Source organism: Zootoca vivipara, chromosome 17, assembly GCF_963506605.1.
Source record: "Zootoca vivipara chromosome 17, rZooViv1.1, whole genome shotgun sequence".
Taxonomy (NCBI): domain Eukaryota; kingdom Metazoa; phylum Chordata; class Lepidosauria; order Squamata; family Lacertidae; genus Zootoca; species Zootoca vivipara.
The window spans coordinates 1,740,805-1,768,241 of NC_083292.1; the positions used below are offsets into that span (position 1 = coordinate 1,740,805).

A 27,437-nucleotide genomic window follows, 5' to 3' on the forward strand; every position below is an offset into this window, starting at 1 on the left:
AGGACCAAACCAAAGGATTCAAGTTACAAGAAAGAAGATTCTGACTCAACAGTAGGAAGAACTATTTGACAATAAGAGCTGTTTGACAGTGGAATGGATTCTTCCACCTTCTGAGGATTTTTAAGCAGAGGTTGGATGCCCATCTTTCATGGATGCTTTGGTTGAAACTTGTGCATTGCAGGGGATTGGACTAGATGACCCTTAGGCATAGCTGCCAAGTTATCCCCTTTTTTAAGGGATTTTCCATTATGCTGAATAGGCTTCCTCGCGAGAAAAGGGAAAACTTGGCAGCTATGCCCTTAGGGTCCCTTCCAACTCTACAATTCTATTATTCTTTCTCTTTCAGTGGGCCTCATTCTTACTCTCCAGCAATCCAAGCATCACTCAAGACCACTTACAGAACAAGTGCATGGTTGCTTTTTGAGGTGACAAACCAAAACAGCCAGAAAACTTAGATGTTGGAACTCCTAATGCAGATGATCTCAGGGCTCTTCAGTGTTGCTAACACTGATCGTTCACCATAAAACATTTTGAATTTGAGCTGGGTGGCTGAGTCTTTTGGTTATGACCCCTCTATGGATGGAAATTAACCCAGGAGCACACGTCTCTGCCCTCCATGTCACCAGCCTGCTGCCCACCCCCGTCCATTCACGTAAGAAAAAAGTGTTGTCTGCCGTAGAAGAGGGACCATAAGTGTGTGTGAGTGCGTGTGATGAGTGTTTGTACTGCCAGTAAAGTGATGTACTGATTAAATAAAGCATCTATGGGTAAAAAAGGGGGGGAGCCAGTGTGGTGTAGTGGTTAAGAGCGGTAGACTCCTAATCTGGGGAACCCGGTTCGCATCTCCGCTCCTCCACATGCAACTGCTGGGTGACCTTGGGCTAGTCACACTTCTCTGAAGTCTCTCAGCCCCACTCACCTCACAGGGTGTCTGTTGTGGGGGAGGAAGGGAAAGGAGATTGTTAGCCACTTTGAGACTCCTTCGGGTAGTGATAAAGCGGGATATCAAATCCAAACTCTTCTTCTTCTACTAGATGGTGTGCTGCTTGCAGTGTGCTGATTCTTGATGCTTTCTGCAATGCTTCTCTCTAGTTCAGTGGTTCCCAATTAGCTAATTACTGAGGACCCCCTATTTTTCAAAAACCAAGCCAAAATTTTGGTAACTACGGTAGTTACTTCTGCAAAGCAATATTTTGAACAAAATATGAGGTGGCCCCTAATAAGCAAAGGATTTTAGGTATACTTAAAAAAGCGGCCTAGTCTGCTGAGGCCTATTCAGTCTGCTGGGCAATGTTGGGCCTTGTTGCTGCAAAAGGCCTGTTTTCAGTTGGTTGCTGTGGAATTTTGTGATGTCATATGGTGGTGTGGCTTTGGAGGCAGCAGCGTGAGATCTGCCTTTCTATTGGATGCTGCTGGAGTCTTCAGAGCTTCTGCTGGTGATGTCTAATTTGCGCACTACTTTTTGTGTTTAATCATTATTTTAGGTGTGAAAGGTGTGGTTTTTTGATAATTTTTTATGCTAGATCCCTCCCTGATGGGCAAGGTATGTTGTGCCCAAATTAGTTGCAATGCGGTTCAGTGGTTACGGTGAAAGGCTGGGACAGGCATCCCCAAACTTCGGCCCTCCAGATGTTTTGGACTACAATTCCCATCTTCCCCAACCACTGGTCCTGTTAGCTAGGGATCATGGGAGTTGTAGGCCAAAACATCTGGAGGGCCGCAGTTTGGGGATGCCTGGGCTGGAACATTTGCGCATGCAATGCCTACATTTTTATATATATAGCTAAACCTTATTGCATATTTCACCCTGCACCTATTGCAAGGTTGTTGAGCCTCATTTTAAATAGAAACAAATTGCTACAACATTTAGGGACTGGTTGTGTGTGTGTTGTTGTTGGGGGGGGGATTGTGGCAGTCTGCTGCCTGACCTTTTTTTCAGTCTCTCTCAGCTCCCATCATTCATGAGATAAGAATATTAACATGGTTATACTTGACCCAGCCCAATTACAGCTATGATAAATATGTGTATTTGCTTTTTAAAAAAATGTTTCAAAGGACATGGAAAGTAATTCATTTAAAAAGAAGTGATTCCACACCAAGCACCCACTGACTTACTTTCGAAGATCGATGCTGGACAGAGGAGCGCATTTGAGATGTGGGTTGTCACCTTATTAAATATCTCATCAAGCATGAGATTTTCTCTCCCTTACTTTTTTTTTTTGCAAGCTGCAAAGCTGATTTCTCTCCCACTGTTCCCCTCCCTTGCCCTTCTTGTATCTATGGTAACCATGCGCTCTCTGTCTTCACAGAGAAGTACTAAAGCTGGTAGAGGCTGAGAAGTCCCAGCAGCTTGCCGTCTTGCAAGAAGAGAACATTAAACTTGCCGAGGAGCTTGGCAAAGGGGAAGTCACCAGTCACCAGAAGGTAAGTCCTTCCACGTTGGCTTTCCAGAGGTGGAGTTTGCTGTAAGCGAGTTTTTAAGAGCTAGCCATGCTCTTCCATTTGTGTGTGTGTGTGTGTGTGTGTGAGAGAGAGAGAGAGAGAGAGAGAGAGAGAGGGAGAGATTTCGGCACATGCTGATGATTGAGGGAATTTGTCTTTCAGGGTATAAATGCCAGGAGAACAGCAGCAACAACAAGGCAACGAGAACTTAAAATGAATTCAGTGTTTATTGTGGTGTGATCTCTTGTGGGCGGCTGCAGCTAGCAAAAGTCCACCCTGACAACAAAGCCAGTCTATCTCCAAGGTGCTAGATTTGTAGCTCTTCCATTGGGTTTTAAAGTATTTGAACATAATATCTTCAAAGATATCCAAGAAAGGGGGGAAATTGCATAATGCCCAACAAATCCTTTGCAGGAGAGAGGAGGTTTGGTGGAAAGAAGTGTTGATTGTTAGCAAGGGTCTACATCAGGGGTCCCTAGACTACGGCCCGGGGGCCGGATGCGGCCCAATTGGCCTGCCAATCCGTCCCGCGAAGACGCCCGCCGCCCGCTCTTGCGGCGCATGGCGCGGCAGCGCTCTCCCGGGTCGGGAAAAAAGCGCCGAAAATCCTTTGTGTGCATGCGTATGGGCCTCTCCGGACCCGGAAGAGGTCATTTCTGGTGCACTTCCGGGTTGGGGGAGGCCCATACGCATGCGCACAACGGATTTTCGGCGCTTTTTCCACCCTGGAAGCGCGCCGCCGCGCCAGTAAGCGCCCGTGCGCATGCGCACGGGCGCGCACTTCACTGCCCGCCGGCCCGCACAGGCATGCGCTCCCCCGCCCTCCGGCCCGCCGCGCGATTGGCGCAGTGGGAACCAGCCCAAACGCCGGTAAGTCTGGGGACCCCTGGTCTACATCTATTGGCTGTAGAGGTTGGTCAGTCTTTCTGTCAGTGGCTATTCTTGCATTGATATATCTATAATGGGGTTTTCATCACAGTGACCTTCTGAAGCTGCTTGCTGAACCCCCCCCCCCAAAAAAACCCCAACAACACACCCCAGCACTAATTTCTATAAGGGATGTTTGAGCAAGTGAGCAAAACTGTTTTGGAAAGCTGTGTGTGATGATTTTGAATTGGAATATGTGTAAATGAGATTCATTGTGCTGGCTGTGAGATTTGCTTAGGATAGATGTGTGGTCATTTAGTAGCTGTATAAAATCTACTTCATACCATATATTAACATACACATACTGTATAGTATGGGCCTTTCATGCACAATCTCTGTTGAAATGAATGGGAGTTGGCCAGGATCACACACTTTGGGCTGACTCAAGGGATCTGCTTTAGCCTTTGCACATCTCACACAAGCAACTTTTGGCTAACTTCTAAGTCAAGGATCTAAGAAAAACTCTGTAATGGCCCCAACTCCTTAGAGAGCATATTATGTTCACACAATCTGTCATCATCTTTTCATCCTTCTCCTCATTGGGTTGTAAGTGTATTCGTTGCAAAGGTAACAAGACAATCTAAAACCTGTCGTCAGAACCAAGTATCTGGGTACATCTACTTAATATATTTCTAATTTTGCCGCCATGCATCATGTTTAGAAGTAATTTGAAATCATTATATTTTGATTTGGGTTAGGGTTTTTGTGCAAGAGGAATGAGTAGGAGACAAGCATGGATTCTTCTCCAAGCTTTTATTTGCAAATATGTGGACTAGGAACTTGATGAGTCAAAAGAGAAGCAGATGTCCTTCTCAGCAACCTTGGGATATGCAGAATGCCCAAGCTTTGTCATTAGTATCGCTTTGGGCTTGAAAACTATATCAGCAGTAGTTGGGAAGCTGAGAAGAAACTGGGACACTGAGGAGGCAGAGAGCCTGGGCATTACATTTCAGCCTCTTACAGCAATTCTTGTCCTTTTGTCTCTTGGGAGAACCTGCAGGAGTCCCAGGACTAATTAACGTGAACTAAAATAGTATGTAGACCTTATTGCAAGCACATGCTGGACGTGTACCAACAAAGCACTCTGGATATGGCTTGCAGGCATACATTTTTTAAAAAAATTGAATTTTAAATTAGATTTGTAAGCAGCTTAAAATTGTTGGATAAAGAGGGGGCACTAATACCGGTAATGGGTGTCTGCTCAAGACATGGTAGTCATGGAGCTAAATACGTGATAAAGCCTAGTGTAGCTAATTAGCGCAGATCAGCCACTTCTGCAAGGCATCCCAATGCTGCCTTTCAATAAATGAGCACCCCCAACCCAGCAGAAGCGAGTAGCTTATAGAGTTGGTGGGTAAGGATTGCTGAAGTGGAGGCAGACTAAATTTACCTCTCTAACTTCTTAAAATTCAAAATCATACCACGAAGCACCATTTGCCAGTCCCTTCTCCTGCATAGGCCCTCTTGCAACAAAAAGCAGTTACTCACCTACCTGTGTTTCAGTTGCCCCCATTACATAAGGCTTCAGAAGGGGCTTCCAGGTGGGTGGGTGACTGGGTGTTGTTGGAAATTGGTTAAGAGAAAGAGCTTAACCCAAAGTTAAATCTGGTCCAAGGATTTTCTGCCTCTTCTTCACCTTTCCTTGCTGCATGTGACAGTTGTTGGCACGGAAGTCCTAGAGTAAAGAAATCTGGTAACTGGAATTGGGGTGTTAGCCTAGGAAGAATATCCACCTACCAAGTTGGGGTGCCAAGGAATGTGAATTGGCTAGCCCTAAAACGTAAGAGAAACATGTTGATTTGATAAGGTTTTTTCAACAATGTTGTGAGCAATCCTAGGTATTCCTTGGAACCTTATCAAAAAGATCAGTAATGGCAGCCAAGTCCATTGGTTTATCATTGCCACTATAACTCAGCAAGATGTTCTAGGGCACACTGTTAGCTCACACAGAGCAGTGATGAAACCTGACCAGCACCCATGTAAACTGAGTGTGTGTCCAGTTGTTAGGTACACCCACTGCCCCCAGCTGGCAGGCTTGAATCTCCATGTGGGGCTTCCCTACCCGGGCTGCCTAAGCAGGTAAGAAGGAGTGATCCCCTTACTTCAGCTAGACCTGGGAATACCCCCTTTCACTAAGATGTCTGACTTCAATTCCAATGAGTGACGTATTTGCTCGTTTGTTGGACCTTGTGTTTTTTGTTTGAAAATAACAGTGACTGTGCTTGTCCATGACATCTCCAGGAGCACCCCCAGGTCTCAGGTTTGGCCCTGGAGTCTCAGGAAGTGGGAGGCGCCTGACCTGGCAGCCATGAGTGTGTGGCCTAAAAGAACTCTGGTTCTATGGCAGAGAAGCCAGTGTGGAAAGGGTCCCCGGAAGACCTCAGCTTTAGAATGTACGTCAGAGAAGGGCTTGCATAAAATTCAGATGACCCAGGCTTTCTTTGTCCAGAGGAAGTGAGAAAACAGTAAATGAAAGCTTTCCTGTATGGGTTTATTTTTCAGACTGAGATTTAATGTCTTTAAAACTAGTAAGATGAATCTTCCACATACCTTGCAGGTATTTTTTATTGGTACTGCTATGGTAACAATATAAATTCCGGCCAATATCTGTTAGTGAATCTGTGTATGCATGAGGCATTTTACAAATTTCATTCATATTGTTTCATCAGTGTTTTATATTTACATCTAAAATTTGTATACTTGGGAAGGGGAAATGTGAGTGTTCTCTTCATGGCTGCTTAAGTAATTAGCTTCTTTGTAATTAATTAAAGGATATTCAATCATATATTAGACCCTTACCTTGGGGAAATTTTCTGACTTGCAGTATTTCAAATCTTTGTGTGGCAGCCCTTAATTTAAAATTAGGAAGTTTTATTACTTTAAAAAATTAATCCTCCACTCTATGTATTTTTTGCTGAAGGAATTTCCCATAATCCATTTTGTCCTGCTGGGGGTAGCATATGCAAATTTTATCTGTTGATGCTAAGGCATTGTTTCACGTTGGGGGGGGGGGCAGGGAGAAGGGCTACTGCCAGAAATTCTCAGCAAGACGCAATGGTCTTTTCTTGGATATATTAAAAATAAATTGCAAAATAAGTATGGCATATTCAGAGCTTTTGTGGTGGTTAGGGTTAGGGTTAGGGTGTGTACAGCAGACCTGTCCCTCCATGAATGCTGACCCAGCTCTAGGGCCTTATGAGGATTTTCAGACTCTGTGGTGAGGTTAAACTGGCAGATTATTATTATTATAGTTAGTAATTTATTAATATTCTTCTGCACAAGTGCATCAAGGCAATGTACAGTAGAAAGAGGAAAACAAATACATGCTTTTTTCAAATCAAAAGAATACAAAATAGACACCTATGGCAGAGAACCACTCATCTAGCTACGAAAACCCATTGGAACAATTGTCTTCAGAGTGGGTGCCTGTCATCTCATAACATTCCTCAATTCTGAGGAAGTCTGCTGTCCAGAGGAGATCTTTGAGCTCTCCATGACAGGCTATTGCCAAAGATGCCCCTTGAAGTCGATTGGGGTGGCAGTGGTGGGTGGAGCAGCAAATGTGAATTTTACCTTTTTTGCAGTAGGTTACATCTCTGCAGCTTGCAGGAAGGAGATTTCATGGGCTGCCCAAGTTTACCTCCGGTTTAAGCCCTTGTGTCCTGCATCCTTCAGAACAAAGGCACTTTCCCTTCCAAATTCTTCTCCTTCCACCTCTGGAGTTTCAGTTTCTCTTGCCTCTACAGCAAGCCTTGAAATTGAGAGCAATCGCATGTGCAGCCTGCCTGTGTGGGGGAGGCAGATGAGCTGTCCTCTGAAGCTGTCGCTGAAAATAGCTATATTAGACTTCTCGGCACAATACACACAATGTCTGTTCTAGGCCAAACCTCCCATGGTTTGCACTTTCCTTCTCTCTCTTGTGGTCTAAAAAAAGAGCATCAACCTCTCTTGGGAACTGAGGCCAAAGCTGAGAGCTGAGAGACATGGAGGGGGAATGGCAATAGCTAGGGAGATCTGGGGGGCGGGGGGGGGGTGTATGTGTGATCTGGCTGGCTGCTGTTGTGGGATTAAAAGGGGCAGAGGAGGACTCCCCTGTCAGGATTCAACAAATCCCTATGGTCAAAGAGAGCATGTGAAGAGGAAAGTTGGGGAAGAGGCAGCGTTGCCTCATGCGCCTACTGAAAACAACCAATTTCTGTGAAAATGGCTTAGGTTGCAGAGGATTCCCCCCCCCTTTCACCTCTGGAAAGAAGACAATCTGCAAATTAGGGAAAGTTGCAGGATGTTTGAATTAGAAGATAGCACTGTTTGATTCTTAAATGGTAAATGAGACTGTTTTTCTCTTTCAGCTGGACGAGGAGAGGTCTGTTCTTAATAATCAGTTGCTAGAGATGAAAAAGAGGTAAGCTTTCTCACAGGGGGAGGGGTGTTTGGGTGTGTGTACCTACAGACAATTAGGAAAAATAGGACTAAATTAACCCACAGTGAAGCTGTTTGATTCCATCTACCTTTCTTTAGTTGAAATAACCCAGGACTGGCACACTTTAGCTGTTGAAAATGCATGTGGAATACTAAATACAGTTTTATCCTTCTCATCACTGAAGTTTGTGTGAAAAGGCTTGACCTTAAGAAGCATTTAACATTGCTTAATCTAGCATGTATCATACTTGGTTAGATGTTCCCTTCTATTCTCTGCATTTCAGCACCTAGATAATTGTGCCATTTTGAGCACTAGAGTATTGAATCGCTTTAACAGATCTGGAAAATGCGCAAAGCCTCCCCTTGGATCAGCTTCAAAATTCTTCATGAAGTGGTTTTGTCAAAATATTGCTAAACTCTACACCCACTGCAGGCACATAACTCTCTAACAGTTTGACTTTAAAGCCCCCACCCCAATGGCACATTTGTCCATTGTCTCTTGAGACAGACAGATGCCCAAAACGTATAAAGATGGAAGTGAAACATCTTAACATTGACATTTTAACACCTTCAGGGGATACCTAATTCAGAAAAAAAGCATCCTGACAAACATAAATATTCTAGGTTACTGGTGCTTTCCTTTTTCAGCTTATGCTATGCAGTTAACCCTCTCAGTATCCAGCAATTACACTGGTGGAATTCAGTATTGTAACAGAAAAATATCAAACTTACTGGAATAGAAGCATGAATGAGTTTTATTTCTGAAGTATGCTTACAGGGTGCCTTGTAGTGTATATAACCTTATAGTGATTGAGACAGTTGAAAACCAGGGACTTTCCAAACAGTTCATTTTCATGGCTCAGGAATTAGCAGTAGGTTTTCTGTCTAACCTCTCAGGCTTTGTGATGCAAAAACAAGAGATCTTTGGTCAGTTGATATAGAGACCTCATGGAGTGATCAGTCTTGCCCATCACCCTTTTACCCACAATAATTCTTCTTCTCCTGCCCCCAAAATTGTATTAGAACAGCCTTTTCCAACCTGGTGCCCTCTGGATATTTTGGACTGCAACTTCCATCTGCCTAAGCAACAGGGAACAGAACAGCACTCAGGCTCCCAGGAGGGTGAGAGGTGAGGTGGCAGCGAAGTTGGTGCAGTCCCCCTTGGGTTTGCCCCTTTCCCTCTCTCCCTGGGGAAGCCACAGTGACACACGTGATGGGAGGTCAGCGAAGTGTCACCGATTCCTATTGGTTGTAGTTCAAAACCTCTGGAGGGCACCAGGCTGATGAAGGCGGAGTTAGAGAATTTTGGGCCTCTCTGGCTAAGAGGGGCTCAGTGTTGCTTCAGCTCATTAGATCCATTGTGGATTTGCTAACTGTCTGACTTGTCTCTGAGCCTACGCTCTTTTCTCAATACGTACTCATTTCACTCCTCTCTCTTCCCTTTCCTACCCTTGCTTCCTTTGCTATATCTGTGTGTCTTTAATGGTAAGACTAAAGAAAGTCTATCCACGTTACAATAAATAACTTTTTTTTCCTCGCCAATAAAAATTGTTGTACATATTTTTCGGCTGCCTTTTTGTTTCCTTGGTGTCTTGCTTTTTTTTTGTTTCGTTTTTTGTTTCATAAAATACTCAGCAGTATTAAATCTTTTATTTTTTTTACAACAACAACAGAATCCACTTCAGTGCAAATTTAGTTCTTCCTTTACTGTATTTTGCATTCCTCTTCCATGTTTCTAACATGTGGTTCTTGTTATCTTGCATTTTTAAAGCTTGCCCAGTATCACTTTAAGGTACTTGCTTCATTATTTGAATTTCTTGGTTTCTTTTGTGGCAAGCAAAGAATCTGGGTGTGCTTCTAGCTGGGGGATATTGGAGTCACCCATGTGATCTATTTAGTAACTGCTTCTGGGCACAAACCACTAAGAATGTCTCCTGCACAAATCTACCTCGCTCAGTGGAGCAAATCCTATTCATTCCAGTGGAACTTGCTCAGGAGATGCTTCTGGTGAGGTGAGCCCCTTGCAGCCTTAAATGTCACCAAAAAATAATAATGGTAAAAAACATGGGAATTACTGTACAAATGGTCATGAGCCCTGCCCTAATAAACCAATTGGAAACTGTTGTTAAATGGGTCTTTTGAGCCATGAAATTATACTTTTCAAGTTGATAATAACTGTGCTCCCATCCTAAAGAAAACGGATGAAGTTTCTCAGCATGACTGAGCTTTCAAATTGCTGGGTGGGTGGGTGGGTGGGTGGGTGTGGGTGTATACATGCATACACAAAGCACAACTTCCAATTTAACCATAGAATGGCCACTTTTTTAAACCCAAGGATAAATATTGGCAGAGGTTCTCCAAGCATTTTGGTGCCAAGGCAGAATTTCCAAAAGACTATTTTCCCTTATGTTAGTAAAAACATAATAGAATGATTATTTGTTGTGCCTTACTTGCCTTACTGCAGCCAGGGGTGGACTATCTCATTTTGCCTGGTGCTAAGAGCCCAGTGGTTCTGGGCCTCCGTTATGTATCATGGGGGTTCTGGGTTGAAGTGTCTGGATGGAGGTGTATGCAAGAGGCATTTTTCCAAGTCAAGGTGGAAGGGAACAAATGTGAGAGGTGTCTGAGAAGGAAGGGCATTTGAAATGTGTATATATTAGGCCTGTCACCTGATTTGAAATAGCTTACCTAATTAATTATATGAGTTCTAGTTAATTGCTTAAATTTGCATATGAGTAAAGAAATACTCTGATGCAGAAAGCATGCTTTTTAGATGATGTGTATGCACTGTAGCAGTGCATCGTCTTAGAAAAGACATATATTCACCCTTGTGTCTCACATTAGAGAGAGACCCTCAGTTAAGATGGTACTTGCAACCTCCATAAGTAGTTGTATTATAAATAATAATATAAATTTATATATGTGTGTGTGTGTGTGTGTGTGTGTGTGTGCACCTTTTTAGTCTGTCCACAGTTTTTAACTGACTAAGCACTGCAGCCCTAGTAATTACTGGTCATGTACTTTCCCGCTTGCAGAAGGGCTTGTGAAGTGTGGAAGTGTGGAATGTCACTGGCCAGAGGAACAGTTTGTATGATAAGCTGTGAACACCTCCAAAATTAGGTGCATTTCTCTCTCTCTCTCACACACACACACACACGCACCAAAACACAATGTTTTCTGTCTAGTAAAAAGACTGGCATCTTAATAATCCTGGCTCCTCTTTTCTTTTCTGCTTTTCAACCAAGTTCCCAGCCCTCATGGTTGTGAGGAGAAGCTTATACTCTTCTCTGTGTCCTCCTGCCATTTCCTTTCTTCCCAAATTGTGTAAACCAGTGCAAAAATGATGCAAAACTAGCCAAATATTGTGAAGACAACTTGCTTTTTTGTGTGTGCAGAGTTTACCTACATGCACACACTTTTACTTACACTCACGCACATACCCTGAATGCACGCAGTCCAGCATTATACCTAGTGATGCACAGACGGCCCCAGTAATTATGCAAGGCATGCTGCTGTTAGTTTTAGCAGACCAGTGGCCAATGCTTGACATATAGGAGCTGTCACTCATGTGCTCAACAAGCATTCTGCAGAATCAAAGGCAGACTTAAATGCCATGGAGCTTTTCTGGAACAAAACACAGCCTTTCTGATATTTAGAAGAGACACTCTGGGCAGCTGTTCGGGGCTGTGGCCTGATTCTGTTCAATTCCTTCTCTGTCTTAAAAAACAACAACCCAGAGCCAGCTGTGGTGTAGGCCTTCATGTCTGTACATCCCAGATTCTCCACTTGCTGCTTCCATGACTAAGACTAAACATCTGCATAACTTCAAATAGAATTCTGTGATGTATTATCACTGTTGTTTGTTTGTTTGTTTGTTGCCATATTCCTTGGGCTCCTGCAAGGACTGTGCTGTATTTCACCCGCTGGTTATCGTGGTTCTCACTAACTGTAGATACCAGGGACACTTAACAACCTTTGGTTTAGGGCTATTGATTATCCCTTTCTTCAGTTTGCATTTTGCTCCATCTGGATGTGCATGAGATACTCTCTTGCTCTCGCTCTCTCTGGCTACCTCTGCTCGATTTTAGTTTCCTCCAATAGCAATTGTTGGCTGTCTTTAAGAACAAGAACAAAAAACAGGCCCACTCTCCCATTAAAGGGATTGAACCAATTTGTAGTGTCTCCCATTCAGGCCCTATTTAAATAAATAGGAATTGCACAGCAGCATCCCATTATTTTCAGTGCGGCTTTTAGAGGACTTGTTTTCTGTGACTGCGTTCAGAAAAGTAACAGGGCCCTGCCTCAAGGGTTGATATTGTTGGTCATCTGCTGAGGGCCCAGTATGAACCCTTGGGCACGAGCCCCCTGGACTCTTCACCTTGGCAGCTTTCTTGCCCAGGGGAGTCTCGAGCAGGTCACGTGCCGTGGCGCTGAGGGGCACAGCATGGTTTCCGCGCAGACCTGGTGCACTGCACCACCGGGGGTCTACCTAGAGCCGGCCCTGTTCTTGCCAGTTCACCTGCCTCTTACTCTGGCCCCCTCAGCTGTGGGGATGAGAGGCAGCAGGAGCAGAGGCCGCTGCCTGTCAGCCGATTAGTCCTCTTCCGGGCAGGCAAGCAGGTGGCAGAAAGGAAGCAGGAGGAAGAGCAGCAGCCAGGAGCAGCCCAAGCCATTTTGCTGCCTGAGGCAAAGGACAAGGTGGTGCATTCCCCATTCTGTGCACAAAACCTGAGTAGACTGGTTTAGCATTAACATACTAAAGTATTCATGATGGGACTGCAGGGCAGCAAGCTAGCTTAGGGGCTGCTGGGCAGACCATGTGGCACACATTTAAAGCCACTTCCCCCTCTCCCGAAGCAAATGCCTCACTCTGCCTCGTGGAAGGGCCAGCAGTTGCTCGCTGTGGTGGTGAGGAGGTCAATGAAGGAGCCCTGCAGAATCAGCTTGAATTGTTGGGGGAAAGATAGAAGGGGCCGTTAATGAACTGCACAAGTCTCTCTTCCTCTCTTCTTAGCCAAGTCATGGTCCTGGCCTGTGGCCTTATGAAGACAGGAGTCAAGGGGGCTGTCAGAATTGCTAAGAAGGGCAGGGCCCCCTGTGATTCACACATTGAGTCAGTGATGGAATATACAGTATTGGAAGGCCAAGGCATTTAAATTCTTGTGTTTCAAGTGACTTAACAAAATCTGAAGGCAACTTTGTTTTCTTCACCAGTTCCCTGTTTAGTGGCAGCTCCCTTAGTAAATTTAGGCTACTTCAAGTGCTTGTGCCTGGATTTCCAGAGTGCCTTCTTCATCTTTAAAAGTTTCTTATCAAAACTAGTGAATATCAAATGTTTAATGTTTAAGAAAGTTTTAAAAGCTTCAGCTGCCAAGCCTTTCCTGAATGCTGAGAGAGGTATACATTACCACCACCACCACCACCACCCAAATGCTACAAAACCAATTTTAAGATGCAGGCAAATGTAAATAGCTTCCAGCCAGGGGGTCCGGGCGCTGGAGCGGCGGCGGCGGCAAACCGCTCCATAGTTCTTCCTGCTCAGGCGGAGCGGCAAGGGGCAGGCCAGAGAGCCCCTCCCTGGCCTGCCCCTCGCCGCTCCGCCTGAGCAGAAAGAACCAAAGGGCGCCAGCTGACGCAGCCACTCTGTTGAGTGGCATGTGAATCAGCCAACGGAGCCTCGCCTTGCCGCTGGGAGGGGCGGGGGCACGGCCCAGAGCAACACCGCCTCCAGGGCGGTGCCTGGGGCAGACCGCCCCCGCTTGCTCCGCCCCTGCTTCCAGCTGCACAGCTTGGCAAGTGTGTTCTGAAGGCCCCTCAGCCAACTCCTTGGTGGGGTTTTTCCCCATAGCCATCTATCATGCTATTTGCTTAGGAAGCCACTTATTGAGATGCAAGCAAAAAATAGAAGTGTTTAGTGTTTTTTATATGCTGAATAATAATAGTTTACAACCCTTTGAACTGTACATTTGTGTTTTAGTTTGTTACAGACCAACCAGCCCTCTGTTAAAACGCTCCCAGTTACTCTGGGTCAAAAAGCGCATTCTCTGGAAATTTGGATGTTAACAAAAATTAGTGAGGACCAAGTGATAAGTCCAGCTTCAGCCCTGCTTTGCATGACAGCTGTGCATGCACTTTTCGTTGCTTGTTAATAACTGTTCCAAGAAGTAATAAAAGTCTGAAACTAGGCTCACTCTATGCAACCTTCCCCCTCCTTTTCAGTTTTCTATCTCCCAACCCTATTAACATTTTTCTTTAAATTCAAATGGATACAATGATATGCAGATTCTGGCATGAATCTACATAGGTAAAACTTTTCACTTTATTTCAACTGCTGTAAAATCCCAAATAATTTTGCCAATAATTAAATCTCAGTAAGCAAAGCTAGATCTGAAACTTCTGTTAAGAACCTTTTCTACTTCTATACTGTAATAGTTTTTAAAAATCAACCTCTTCCCCCCGCCCAACTTGGCTTTTTATGCAATACTAATGGAGCAAGTCTTCACCTAACTCATGAAACCATTTGACTCCCTCTTTTAGAGAATCTGACTTAAAAAAAGAAATTGATGAAGAGAGAACATCCTTGCAGAAATCCATCAGTATCACTAGTGCCTTGATCACAGAGAAAGATGAAGAACTGGAAAAACTCAGAAATGAGGTACTATTTTTAGAAGCACCATCTTCTGACTTTTAGCTTGTTTGCAAAATATACCCAGGTGATGAGGTGGGCTAGTATGGGAGAAGACATATAAAAATACAATGTAAAAAACCTTTCAAATACAGTGGTACCCTGGTTTACGAACTTAATCCATTCCAGAAGACCGTTCTTAAACCAAAGTGCTCTTAAACCAAGGCGTGCTTTCCCATAGAAAGTAATGCAAAATGGATTAATCCGTTCCAGACTTTTAAAAACAATCCCTAAATCAGGAATTTAACATGAATTTTACTATCTTAACGAGATCATGTATCCATAAAATGAAAACAGTAATTAATGTTCTGTACTATAAAATACATTAAACATTATCGTAGATGATAAAAATTAAAATTAATTTTTTTTCTTACCTGCACTGATGATAGTCATTTTGGATGGGGGGCGGCGGGCTTTTTATCCATTTCCTCAGTCACACAATCAATTAATCAATCAGTAGCTGAACTGGGATCCACACAGATCCCCCCCCAAGCTGCTGTGGGAAATGCTCCCTAGAGCATGCGCCTCCTGCAGCCACCGGGGGGGGGGGGAGTTGCACACCTGCCAACCAGCTGGCTGGCGGGCACGCAGCTTCCCTCCCTTGTGGCTGCAGGAAACACTCTCCTTTCTTAGCAGCAAAGTCTATTGCCCATGCACATGCACTGGGTTCTGCCCAACTTTGGGAGAAGGGCTGGCATGCGCTCGCAACGTCATGCGACGAGAGGAGGCCCAATGGGGTCTGTCACAGGGCAGCCGTAGGAGGGCCCGTCACAGGTATGGCAGGGCTCAGCGCAGCCACTGCCCTACCCAAGAAGTGTGCAGAAACACCCAGTCAGGCAATTCTAAATTTTCTTGTGCAACTCTGAGGGATCAGAAGAAAAAAATATTCATAAAAGTCTAAGCTCCTGAAACACCCTTACTAAGATGCTGAAAAAGAAATGAAAGCAATTGTAAATTCTTAGCACACACTTTTCAATCTTCTGGTGTACAATTTTTTTTATGTAGTTTCCTTGTGCAGTGTTCAAATTTTGCTCAAATCTGAGAGCTCAGCAGCATTCCATAAATATTTACACACACTGCCGGGGGGGGGGGGGGGGACAGGAGCGCAGAGGAAGTTGTGGGCATGGGAAGGGAAGTAGCAGAAAGTGATTATAGATCCTGAAAGGTTCCCCACAAAAGAATGTGGCCCTCAGGCTGAAAAGGATTCCCTCCCCTCAGCCGCATCCTCTCTGCTTTGTTTAACTTTTGCAGGTGACCGTGCTCCGTGGAGAGAATGCCACTGCGAGGAATTTGCATTCTGTAGTTCAGTCTCTGGAGTCGGATAAGTTGAAACTTGAACTAAAAGTAAAGAATCTGGAGCAGAAACTCAGAGAGAGCCAGAAACAACCACGTAGCTCCACAGGTAAAACCATCTCTGGTCTGTGGGCTTGCATCTTCACTGTTGGCTGCAGGTATTTTGCACTTTGGATCCCATCGGATGGCAGAGCGAAGTCCCTCCATGTGGTGATAGCAGAATTCTTCATGTGGTGGCAAAAACCTGCATCACTTAAGTGACTTGTTAGTTCAGTTAGGGGTGAGATGCCACATTACGTATGTGGTTGGTGTTATTGCTTGATAACCTTGATAGCCAGTGTGGTGTAGTGGTTATTCTGGTGAACCGGGTTCGTCTCCGCTCCTCCACATGCAGCTGCTGGGTGACCTTGGGCTGGTCACACTTCTCTGACATCTCTCAGCCCCACTCACCTCACAGAGTGTTTGTTGTGGGGGAGGAAGGGAAAGGAGAATGTTAGCCGCTTTGAGACTCCTTCGGGTAGTGATAAAGTAGGATATCAAATCCAAACTACTACTCTTCTTCTCCTTCTTCTCCTCCTCCTTCTTCTTCTTCTTCTTCTTCTTCTTCTTCTTCTTCTTCTTCTTCTTCTTCTTCTTCTTCTTCTTCTTCTTCTTCTTCTTCTTCTTCTTCAGGGTGTGAAAGGGCCATCACTGGATTCCAGCAGCGACAGAATCCTAAATAACTGTCTTATATTCTGTAGTACTCAAATATGTTTCTATGTCTTTGGAAATAAAGTAGAAGCCCTATGGAGTTGTAGCTCTTCAGAGGCCCTTTGAACCTAATATTGCACTCAACAGTGGGAATGTTACCACATGGTAGTGGTTTAACAACTTGAGCGGATGTGTAATTTATGGACCTGAGTTCCCTGTCCCTCCCAGATGTCTACTCTGCAACCATGACCATCTCCGGTTCTAATTGGAGAGCAAACGCAGATTACCATTCTCCCCAGGGTTGCCACAGTGAACATGTAATCACTGAATAAACTGCTCAGAATGTATTGTTGTCACGTGTGGTGACAATCATCTTACTCTGTACATTTGCACCTGTTGGCATAATGATACGGCTGATCAGTTCACTGAAGTGGGGCTACTTCAGTTGTTCATGCATGGATTTTCAGGCAATAGGTTTGCAGGCATTTGGTTTCAAATTTATAGCTTGCAGCCTTTAAAACTCTGGAACCTGAAATAATGGTCCCTATATTCATTTATTAAAGCACCTTCGGAAATAAGCAAGGTATTTCAATAGTCAAGAGACTTTGATTATCAGTTTAATGCTGATATTACCATACTATTAAGTAGCATGAGACTCCATGCACCTAGTAAATTCATTTAACAGAGAGATGGGATAATATGGTTTCAGATAATTGGGGAGGAATACAGTATTTTTTCCTCGCATTGCCATCCAATCCCTCACTCCTGCCGGATGTCTGTGTTTAAGTCCTTTTACCACCACACCACCCACCCTGTACTAAATTGTAGACCAACTTGGGTTTGCATCAAGAATATCACTTGCAGCCGGAACTGTTTTCCGCTTCAACCATGTTCCTTTTGCAAAATCACTCCAACATTGCTGCATTTGCTCCTTTGTTAAAAGGAATATGGGGTTCGTGTGTGGTTTAAATTGGTGCTTTTACTTTTCCTTGAACAATCAATTTCACTTATAACAAAAATTTTATTTTGTTTATTGCTAACTCACTCTAGTAAGCTAATCACTTTGAGATCTGATTATGATTTCAAAATACTTTGAAAAATAAGCCACAGAATGCAGCATTTTATAGCTGAAGAATCAAAAACATATGGAGCACCAGGTTTAAAAAAGATCTAAAATAAAACCTTGTAAGGTCTTTACATGGTTCAATAAAGATGGCAGAGTCTTCCCTGGTCACCCCAGACATCACTTCCGAAGGCAAGAGATATGGAGCAGGGTTTTCAAACATTGTCCTAATATATGGGCAGGTTCTCGCAGATCCTAGTCCCTTCATGCCATTTTGAGCTTTAAAGGTAAGAATGAGGCGCTTGAAATGTGCTCAGAACCAGACCAGTAACCCACGCTACAGTTTCAAAGCAGGCATGAAGATTTTGTGTAGCCTCCGGGGGCAGCCTTATGTACAGGTCACTACATTACTCCAATCTGGAAGTTTTATCAAAGTATAGATATGTGGCCAGGTTATCTTTTCTTTCTCTCCCTCTCTCATCTCTCTCCATTTCTCTCCCCACCCCCCTAGTTCTTTCCTAAATTCCAGTTGTATCAGCACATAAGTAATGATTATTTGTTGGAAATATTTTCATGTGTGTGTTTTTCTTCTTTTCTAAGATGACACAGCCAGTGATGCCCTCCAGGATGAAAATAACAAAGAAAGCCAGGTATTTCTTATACACTCTTGGCCGCATGCAGAAATAGACTGTTAGCTGCAAAGCAGCATTTCATGGGTTGGTTAAGTGTACGATTAACATGGGATGACTCCTACCTCATTTGTTCCTGTTGGGGAGGAAGAAAAATGATGGCTTAATTTGCCTAAAGAGAAGCAACCTGTGAAAGAGCAATTGGTAGGCCAGTATCCCAGAGATGGTGGTGCCTGTCTGGCTGAGTGAAGGATGAGCCACTGGTGGGGGTGAATAAGGTATGACTGGATGTAGGAGGTGTACTTAATTTCTGGTGATGGAATCACGTCCGTTCCCTTCTGACCCTTCTCTGGGCCCAGTGACTTAATCACATATCTCCATACCCTCCAACATTTCTCTTATGAAAATAGGGACGTCCCAAGGAAAAGTGGGACATTCCAGGATCAAATCAGAAACTGGGGCAGCTTCTTTAAATCAGGGACACCCCTGGAAAATAGGAACACTTGGAGGGTCTGACACACCACACAAGAAGAACGAAAACACACAAAAATATACAGATACACAATGGTCTCTTGCTGACTCATGGACAAAGAGCACACTCATCTCCATCGGTGTAGAGATTTAATTGAACCTTTACAGAAGCCCAGCTCTGCAGAGCAGAGAGAGAGCAGTTGCCTTTCCTGCAAGCCCTGCACTGCAGTAGTGAAGGTGGGCCCTCCTGAAATCCCTGGAAAGCCCCTTTTCCAGGCTGCAGCTTCATCACCCAATCTGGGGTAAAAGATTGGAAGGGCAAGTTTAGATATTTTATCTGCCAGGCCTTCTTCAGTGTAATACACTTCACATATGTTTAATTATAGTATAATTAACATACTAATGCTTGCTTGCTTTTTCTTTCCCCCACCTTCCCTTGCTTTCATCTGCCTCTGGGAACGTTTTTCTCCAATCAGCATATGGTTTGTTTCCGCTTTCTCTCCTTTTTTAAGTAGCTTTGTCAGTTTCAAGCATTTTGCTGTGGCTTTGCAAGGCGGTTCTTACTGTCTTATCCCTTGTGAGGCTGCCCCATAGTTCTCCTCTGCTTTGCCTTCTGTAAGAGGAATAGTCCTCTCTTTAGTGCAAAGAGACAGTCAGGGGTGTGCTAGCCATTTAAGCTTAGGGGCACAGGGCCATGGCACAAGGTTGCATAAAAAAATGGCATATGCTAATTTATATGTATAGATGCATATTTAGGGTCACTTTCAGGGTGGGGGGTAAACCCCAGCTCTTGCTTCCAGAGCTTACTCTGAGCTATGGGGTGCCAACAGGATTTTCTAGACCCAGTGCAGGTGGCTGCAGTCTCACTGGTACTGCACTTTGCAGTGTACCCAGTGGTCCTGCAGAGCAGCATAAATTGTATATAAAACAGCCCAGAGAGACAGGACCCAGTGCAGAAGATCCAGGGCTTTGTTCTCCTGGACTACCCCTTGATTGTACCCAAGTAAAAGTGGAAACCTGCCCCATTCTGGGAACTTTTACATGAATAAATGTCTCAGAAGGATGCTTTGGGTCTTGTGAGCATTGGATGCTGAACCACCAGGGTTAACTATTAAGGAAATCTGCCAGAGGACAGTACTTGGGTGTGTCATATATTCAAAGAGATATCATAGAGGTGGGGGGGGGAAGGCGGGAAAGACCCATCAGAATAGACCAGGGACAGTTTTTTAAAAAAATATTGGGAATTCTCCGACACAAAAAGGTTGCAGTTTTGGAGGCTTTTAATTTAAGTAAAGGGATTTTTTGGCCCCAAAACAAAAATTAGTCATTTTTAATATATATATATATAAATTACCTTCTTAAAGCCAAGTTTTGACTGCTTCTAGTGCTCCCCTGCTGTGATTCCAAAAGCCTTGTTCTGCCCCATAAAGACTCCAGGTACACACACTTCTGTTTTTTTTCTGGGTGTTCCCACAGGTCTTCTGATGCCAAACACTTTTTTTTGCCCCCAAAGCTTCCCAGTAATTAAAAAGAAATTCCATTTTTCTTTTTTTGCTGAGTGTTTCCATAGTTTCTTTGATGCAAAAAGGTTTTTTTGTCGTCCACCAGTCATACCAAAATTAAAATTGGCCACATCCACTTTTACACTTCAGCTCCCAGAGGATTGTTGGTCAATGCTGCTTATGGCCCCAAAAAGTTTAGCTATCCCTGGTTTAAAGACAAGGTGACTAACAGAAGATGTGACAGAGGTCTGTAAGTTTATGTATGTCATGGAAAGAGTGAATAAATAGTGTGTGGGGAAGGGGGTCCTCCATGGTCCATAAGATTTGAATATGGGGTAACCCAATAAAATGAATTGGCAGTAGATTTGGAACAGACAAAATAAATTACTTCACAAACTGCAGAATTTATGGAATGCACTAAAGCAAGACACAGTGGTTGTCAGTGACTTTGGTGACTAGACAAATTTGTGGAGAGCAGAAACAGCCACTTGTCATGGCGGCTCTATGGAGCCTCTGTGTCCAGGGCTGCGGCCTTCATCCCCTGCTGATATGCTTCTCAGAGGCATCTGGTTCTCTAAGCATATGGATTGTAGGGATCTAGCAAATACTGTAAGCTCACCCGGGAGTCTTTGGAGAGAGACAGTATACTGGAAGGTTTTATAAAGTCCCTCTCCAAAGACCCGGGTGAGCTTAGCTATCACAGGATAAGATGACAGGTCTCCTTAGAAAAGACTCAAAAGCAGGCAACCAAAATGTTCCAGGTGGCTGGAAAAATTCCCCTTTATGAAAGGTTTTTCGTTTGGTTTAAAAACAAGGGAGGGAACACAATAGGGGAGTATAAAATTATGCATAGTGTTGAGAAAATGGAAACAGAATCTCCCATAATACTAGAAACGGGTCATCAGAGCAAAACATGCTTGTCTAAGAGAATTGCTATCCTGTGAGTTATGGTTTTCCAGTTCTGACAATTCACTCCTCTACATACCATGAGGTTTATTAATATTTGTTTAGTACTTAAAAGTGTTCTATGTTTAAAAATAAAAGTTATAAGCATTCTATCTATAAATTAAGTCAGCACAATTTCTTTCTGTGCCCAGTTTCTGCCCTATTCATTGCTAACATCACATGCTGTATTTTTAAAAACCTTCACCTTAAATATTCTGAGTTTATAATCCTGTCTCTTCTTTCTTCCACCATGTACCCCCTTCAGATTGACTTTCTAAATTCAGTGATCGTGGATCTTCAAAGGAAAAATGAAGAACTGAAATTGAAAGTGGAAATGATGTCTGAGGCAGCACTCAACGGCAATGAGGAAGAAGCTATTAATTATGACAGGTTGGTTACTTACAATATCAGCTGGAAATCTTGGTAGCATTTTAGAACTGAGGCTGTTGAACCGGTCCTCATCAAATGCCAGCTCGCACAATACATTGGTTTTCAAATTGTATACTTGCAAGTAACCCTATTGAAGAACCTTGGCTTTGCAGAGGATCCTGGGCCATCTGTAGAGTGCACACTCCGTTCATGGGGCTCATAGAGTGAGCATTTTAGACCTCCCCATGGCCACTAGGTCAATTGAGAGATGACCTCAGACACACCCAGGGTCCCCCTGCAACTGTGCATCACACAGTTATGGTGGGCAGGTTATCTTTGGGGAGTTGTATTCACCAGTATTGACCTTCTAATTGACAAACACTTGGTAAGCTTCTGAGGAACCTCTGAGTGCCCAGAAAGGATTTTTAAATGCTATGGCTGTGTCACTACTAATTCATATCATGCACCTTTATTTACTGTTCATCTTTACTAAGCTGAGTGTCGTGATTAAGCCACTGTTTTCATGGTGCCAGTGTGGATAGAGCTTTGAATTCCTCCAGGCCAGTGAATTTGATTCCCACATATAGATGGCAGGATGTGAGTCAACAGCTACCCCATCTGAGACTCGCTGAAACTTTGACCCACAATTGTCAAGGATATAGACAAGTTAAGATTTTAACCCTGTTTCTCTTTAGTGCATGACTCCCAGACTAGTCAAGGATATGGGACAATCCTCTTTTAAATTGGTCTAAAACCTTGGTGTGAATTTCAGACTGTTTGTATCCCTATTCCCCCCCCCCTAAAAAAAACACATTGAGATACAATAAATCTCTACAGTTCATAACAAGCAGTAATATATTTCTGTGTAGGTTTCCAAGGTAAAGTGTGGAAAGCTTCTGCAAAAGGCAGAAGATCGTGCCTTCTGGCCCAAACCCTCCCAAATCAGTACAATGCCAGGGAGTGTTTTGATTTCCTATAGATTTCCCGTCTCTTTAGAATCACTGTTCTCAGTAAAAACATGATAAAATTCTTACTTATCAAATGTTGATCTTGGCAGTGAGGAAGAAAACCAAGTCAAGAAGAAGCCTCGCCTTTTCTGTGACATTTGTGACTGTTTTGATCTCCATGACACTGAAGATTGTCCAACTCAAGCACAGGCCTTAGACGAACCTCCACATTCGACTTACCATGGCAGCCGAAAAGAAGAGCGCCCCTATTGCGAAATCTGCGAAGTGTTTGGGCACTGGGCTACAAATTGCAATGACGATGAGACCTTCTGATGCAGGAGAGGACCAGGGAAAACAAACTGCTCTGTGCATTAGTTGGACCATGTCTCCCCCCCCCCCAGCCATTGAGGGGGCTGATGACGCCGGAAAGAAAGGGCAGCCACCCTTGCCCTCCCCAACCTCTTCACATCCAACAGACATAGAGATATTTTGGTCTTCCATAGCAAAATAACTTTATACTGCCCTAAGTTAAATGAAAATAGAAATAAATAATTTACTAGGCAGATTGCTGCCATTTTCTTTTACAACTTCTGGGTTTGCATTATCTTTAAAGAGGAACTTCCCATATGTCATGTTGTTTTGCTGTAAGGGGAAAACAGCAACTCTAGTTATGTTTTAGCTTATTTAAAGACCTTTAAAATTATGCTGTTAATTTTCATATTTGCACTATGCTCTTAAAGCTGCAGTTGTACGTTTTTAGATTTTGTACTTTTCAACACTGGAATGAGTTAAGAGATGAGCTCTTCTTGATTATTTTCATCTGCTCAGTTATCTCTTGTTCAAAGAATATTTGAGCTCTGGTGCGCTACCTAGAGATCAGTAGTGCCTTTATTTCAGCAAGATTTCTTAACAGTGTGGAATTTTGTTTATAAAAAATATCATGAAGCAGGTAAGCCAACAAGCTACTGTGCAGAAACTTTTTATAACAAAGCCTCTAAGCTGCGCACATGGACGGACCTCCCTTTCCACGTTCTTTCAGCTTCTGTAGAGTTGTACATAATAAGTACATATATAAATATATTTAAGAAAAAGGTTTATATTTTGGAAAATTCTTGTTGTCTTTAGTGCTTCTGTTCATCTGAACTCCTCAGAGGACCTTTGTGCACAGCACAGTCACTTGATTTAATAACTTTCGATAGCCTCAATCGTGGGAGATTTTTTTCTGAGTTTATTTTGTGTGTGTTTGCAAAAAAAGAAAAAAAAATCTTCCAGCAAATTTGTATCCTGTAAAAGGTTTTTATTAAAGCCCATTCACAAATCAAGACTTTTTAAATGAACAAATAATTTATTTATTTCCCCCTAGTCTGAATTTAGTTCCAGATGAATGTAAAACTGAAAATTCAATATTTAAGAATTATGGATTTTCTAAGAAGCAAAAAAACCTTATGTGAAATGAAGAAAATGTAAAATCAACAGGATTATGCTGTTGGGGTGAAATCGTGCCATGCATTGAAGCGGATGTAAAATTTCTGATGGAGTTGATGCTGTGGGCCACTGAACCCAAGTCAAGGTGACACCACTTAAGCTGGTATAGGTCTCTCTTCTTCTGAATGTCTCAAAAACAAATGTAAAAAAGAGAAACTATATGGGCCCTGCTCTCTGTACATTAAAGAGGAATTTAACTCTTGTATAACTTTGTGTGTGTGTGTATGCACCTCTGATGTATTTTTCCTCCAGATTACAGACAGTATTTGGCATATGAGTACAATTTAATGTAATTGTTTGAAATTTGGAGTAATGAATGTATAAAAGGGATAGGGGAAAAAGCAGGGAAATCAGTATTAAACTAAACGGAGTGTACTGTAGCTTTAATAAAACGTTTATTCTCTTGTCACCTGTGTTGCATTTTTTTCTTTGAGATTACAAAACCCAGAATGTCAAACTGCTTACAAGCCATTTGGGCATGTAAGTGTGTAAGGAAACAAATAATAATTCTGCAGTGCAGAGGTTGAACTGGGACCATGCCCAAGAAAAGTGTCACGTTGGCTCTGTGACAGGTTCTGCTGTTTTTGTTTGTGGTCATCACATAATCCTAAACATGTTTTTAAAAAATAATATTAGGGTGCAATGGTTTTTCATCAGGTTTGCTAAGAGAAATTTGGGTGTGAGAAATTTCTGTCTCAGGCAGGTATAGGTAGCCAGGTGCCTTCTAGATGTTGTTGGACTCCCAACTCCCAGCACTAAGTTATCCCTGCTCTAAGACAAACCTTTGAGAGTTTTAGACTGCAGTTCTTATACACACTTACCTGGAAGTAAGCCCTGTTAATGCAGTTGTTGTTGTTGTTTAGTCGTTTAGTCGTGTCCGACTCTTCGTGACCCCATGGACCATAGCACGCCAGGCACTCCTGTCTTCCACTGCCTCCCACAGTTTGGTCAAACTCATGTTCGTAGCTTCGAGAACACTGTCCAACCATCTCATCCTCTGTCGTCCCCTTCTTCTAGTGCCCTCAATCTTTCCCAACATCAGGGTCTTTTCCAAGGATTCTTCTCTTCTCATGAGGTGGCCAAAGTATTGGAGCCTCAGCTTCACGATCTGTCCTTCCAGTGAGCACCCAGGGTTGATTTCCTTCAGAATGGAGAGGTTTGATCTTCTTGCAGTCCATGGGACTCTCAAGAGTCTCCTCCAGCACCATAATTCAAAAGCATCAATTCTTCGGCGATCAGCCTTCTTCATGGTCCAGCTCTCACTTCCATACATCACTGGAAGTTAATGCAGTAGCACTTCCTTCTGATTAGACATAAATTGGATTGCACTGATAAGAGGTGGGAAGAGGGAGAGAGATGGGAAGCTAGCCTCTTAAGGTTCCAGTAGGAGCAAGGAATACCATGATGTGAACCCTTTATAAGAAATCTGAACCTAGAATCGGGAAAATGTTTGCCTGCTCCAATATCTGATGCCTGCCCAGAAGTATCATCCCCTCCCCTACAATGCACATGTTCACACCATTTATGACTTTCCACCCACTCAAGCATTCTATCCAAGCCCACCAATTTTTCCAGCGCTTATTTCAAGGATATACAAAACCAGTGTATCTTCTGGCCCTGCCTTAGACAATTTATCATACTTCTGTATCTGTTTTATAGCAAGTGTTTTATAGCACTTACTCTCCCTACTACTGCTGCTGCTGCTGCTGCTGCTGCTACTGTCTTCTCTTTTTTGGGGAAAGTAAGACTTTTCTGCAGTTGGAAAAAATGTTGTGTTGCATGCATGGCAATTTTCTTATACTTCCAAAGAAAGACAGATATTTTTTTCAGAGAAGCAGCATTAATAAAGCAAGGTTGAAACCTAGTTGCTCAGATGCCCCAATCCAATGAAACTAGCAGCAGATCTTTTAAAAAAGAATAAGGTTATTTCTAAACTTTGTGTGCGAGCATATACACAATACGCTTTATAATATATATAGTTACGGTATCTTATTGAGTTGATTTTATATGTATATTTTTTCATTAGAAAAATAAGCATTCCAGTGCAGTTGAAGCATCTGACAGCTGGGGGAAAGTTTCTTTTTTATTTCCCTAGACACCCCCAAAATACATTATTAAAACCTGAATTCTTGTACATACACCACAACTTGCAATGGTACACGTCTTCTTTATTAAGTGATCCACAAGTTAGTTTAAACCTTTGGAACTGGTCGTCGGTTTTCTGGATAATTTGTAAACAAAATGAAGCTCTACCCCTCCCAGGCAAATGTATATTTGTGCTTTGTTCCTCTGCTTTGTGAGTCAGCCTTTCCATGAGGGCCTTACACCACATTCTTTACCCAGCGTTCAAGTTCGCACCTTTTAAGTCCTTCCAGAATGTGGCTATAACTCTATGTGCTTCCACTAAAAGAAATCCAGTTAGTGGTTTATCCACCAAGTCCTGGTTCTCATTCAGTAACACAAGCTCTGGAGACTTTGTGGCATGCTAAAGGGAGAAGTTTCTAATACTTTTGCTTCCCCAGTGCCTTCTGCATCTGCCACCAGCACTACAGGCTGTAAGAGACAACAGCTGTGCAAGTTCTCTTGGGTTTTAAAAAATAAAACTGGCTTATAGTTTATATAGCAGAGTTAAAAACTTGGAAGCTGGATTTACCCAATCCCTCCACCATCTCTGTCTCATTCACACATCACTATCATTGCTTAAAAGACACTGAGGTCCCATTGGGAAACAGGAAAAATGGTTCTTTACTTACATTTTCTTCATATTTACAAATATGGCTTTGGATTCTATGCCGTACATGGTGGAGCTAGTTTCTCAAGGCTGCCTTGTGTGTGTGAAAGACCACAGAGAGTATTCCCCCCTATCTGTTAGTCTCAGCTCACCCTCTGCTGACGGGAGGTGTGCAAGGTTGCTTGGACCTGACAAGTTCTGCCCACGAAGAGACTTCTGGCCTCTGGGGCCTAACATCTGACTGCTTCCACAGCCAGTTCCATACCAGGAGTTTCAACTGCAGATGGGCAGGGGGGGTGGTCTTGGGTGGCAATGCACCTACCTATGCAAGTGTACGCAGGCACACAGATCGTAGCTTTATTTGTGCACCACTTTTGCACAGTGAACATGTCCATCATCCCAACAGCATTAGAACAGCAGAGCCTGGTAGGCCAATAATGCACAATAAAACAGTGCAGCATTCTTCCAATTGAAGTGCAGAGTATCTGAGGACTGGGACATTCACAGGGAGTTTACTATAGATCCCCAAGCCAAACTGAGGACACAGATGATGCCTTCCTGGAACAGATGGCCAAGCATTCCAAAGGAAGTGAGATAGTAGTAATGGGGGATTTCAACTATCCTGATATTTGTTGGATGTCAAACTCAGCCAAGAGCATAAGGTCGAACAGATTCCTCACTGGCCTTGCAGACAACTTCATTGTCCAGAAAGTGGGAGAAGCAACAAGAGGATCAGCCATTTTAGATCTGGTCCTAACCAATAGTGATGACTTGGTTAGTGGGGTAGAAGTGGCAGGATCATTAGGTGGGAGTGACCATGCTCTTCTGGAGTTTATTAT

General features: G+C 43.3%; 1 protein-coding gene across 13 annotated transcripts in view; it reads left to right on the forward strand.

The window, feature by feature from the left end:
- Window positions 1-24,276, forward strand: part of CLIP1 (CAP-Gly domain containing linker protein 1) — a 99,228-nt gene extending 74,952 nt beyond the window's left edge. For all 13 annotated transcript variants that reach the window (XM_060269432.1, XM_035099337.2, XM_060269436.1 and 10 more), the window contains 7 exons: window positions 2,310-2,424; window positions 7,719-7,771; window positions 14,326-14,443; window positions 15,725-15,875; window positions 18,120-18,169; window positions 21,332-21,456; window positions 22,493-24,276. In XM_060269432.1, the coding sequence (XP_060125415.1) occupies window positions 2,310-2,424; window positions 7,719-7,771; window positions 14,326-14,443; window positions 15,725-15,875; window positions 18,120-18,169; window positions 21,332-21,456; window positions 22,493-22,715 (835 nt within the window). In that variant the 3' untranslated portion in view covers window positions 22,716-24,276. The remainder of the gene's footprint in view (window positions 1-2,309; window positions 2,425-7,718; window positions 7,772-14,325; window positions 14,444-15,724; window positions 15,876-18,119; window positions 18,170-21,331; window positions 21,457-22,492) is intronic.
- The last annotated feature ends 3,161 nt before the right edge of the window (window positions 24,277-27,437 follow it).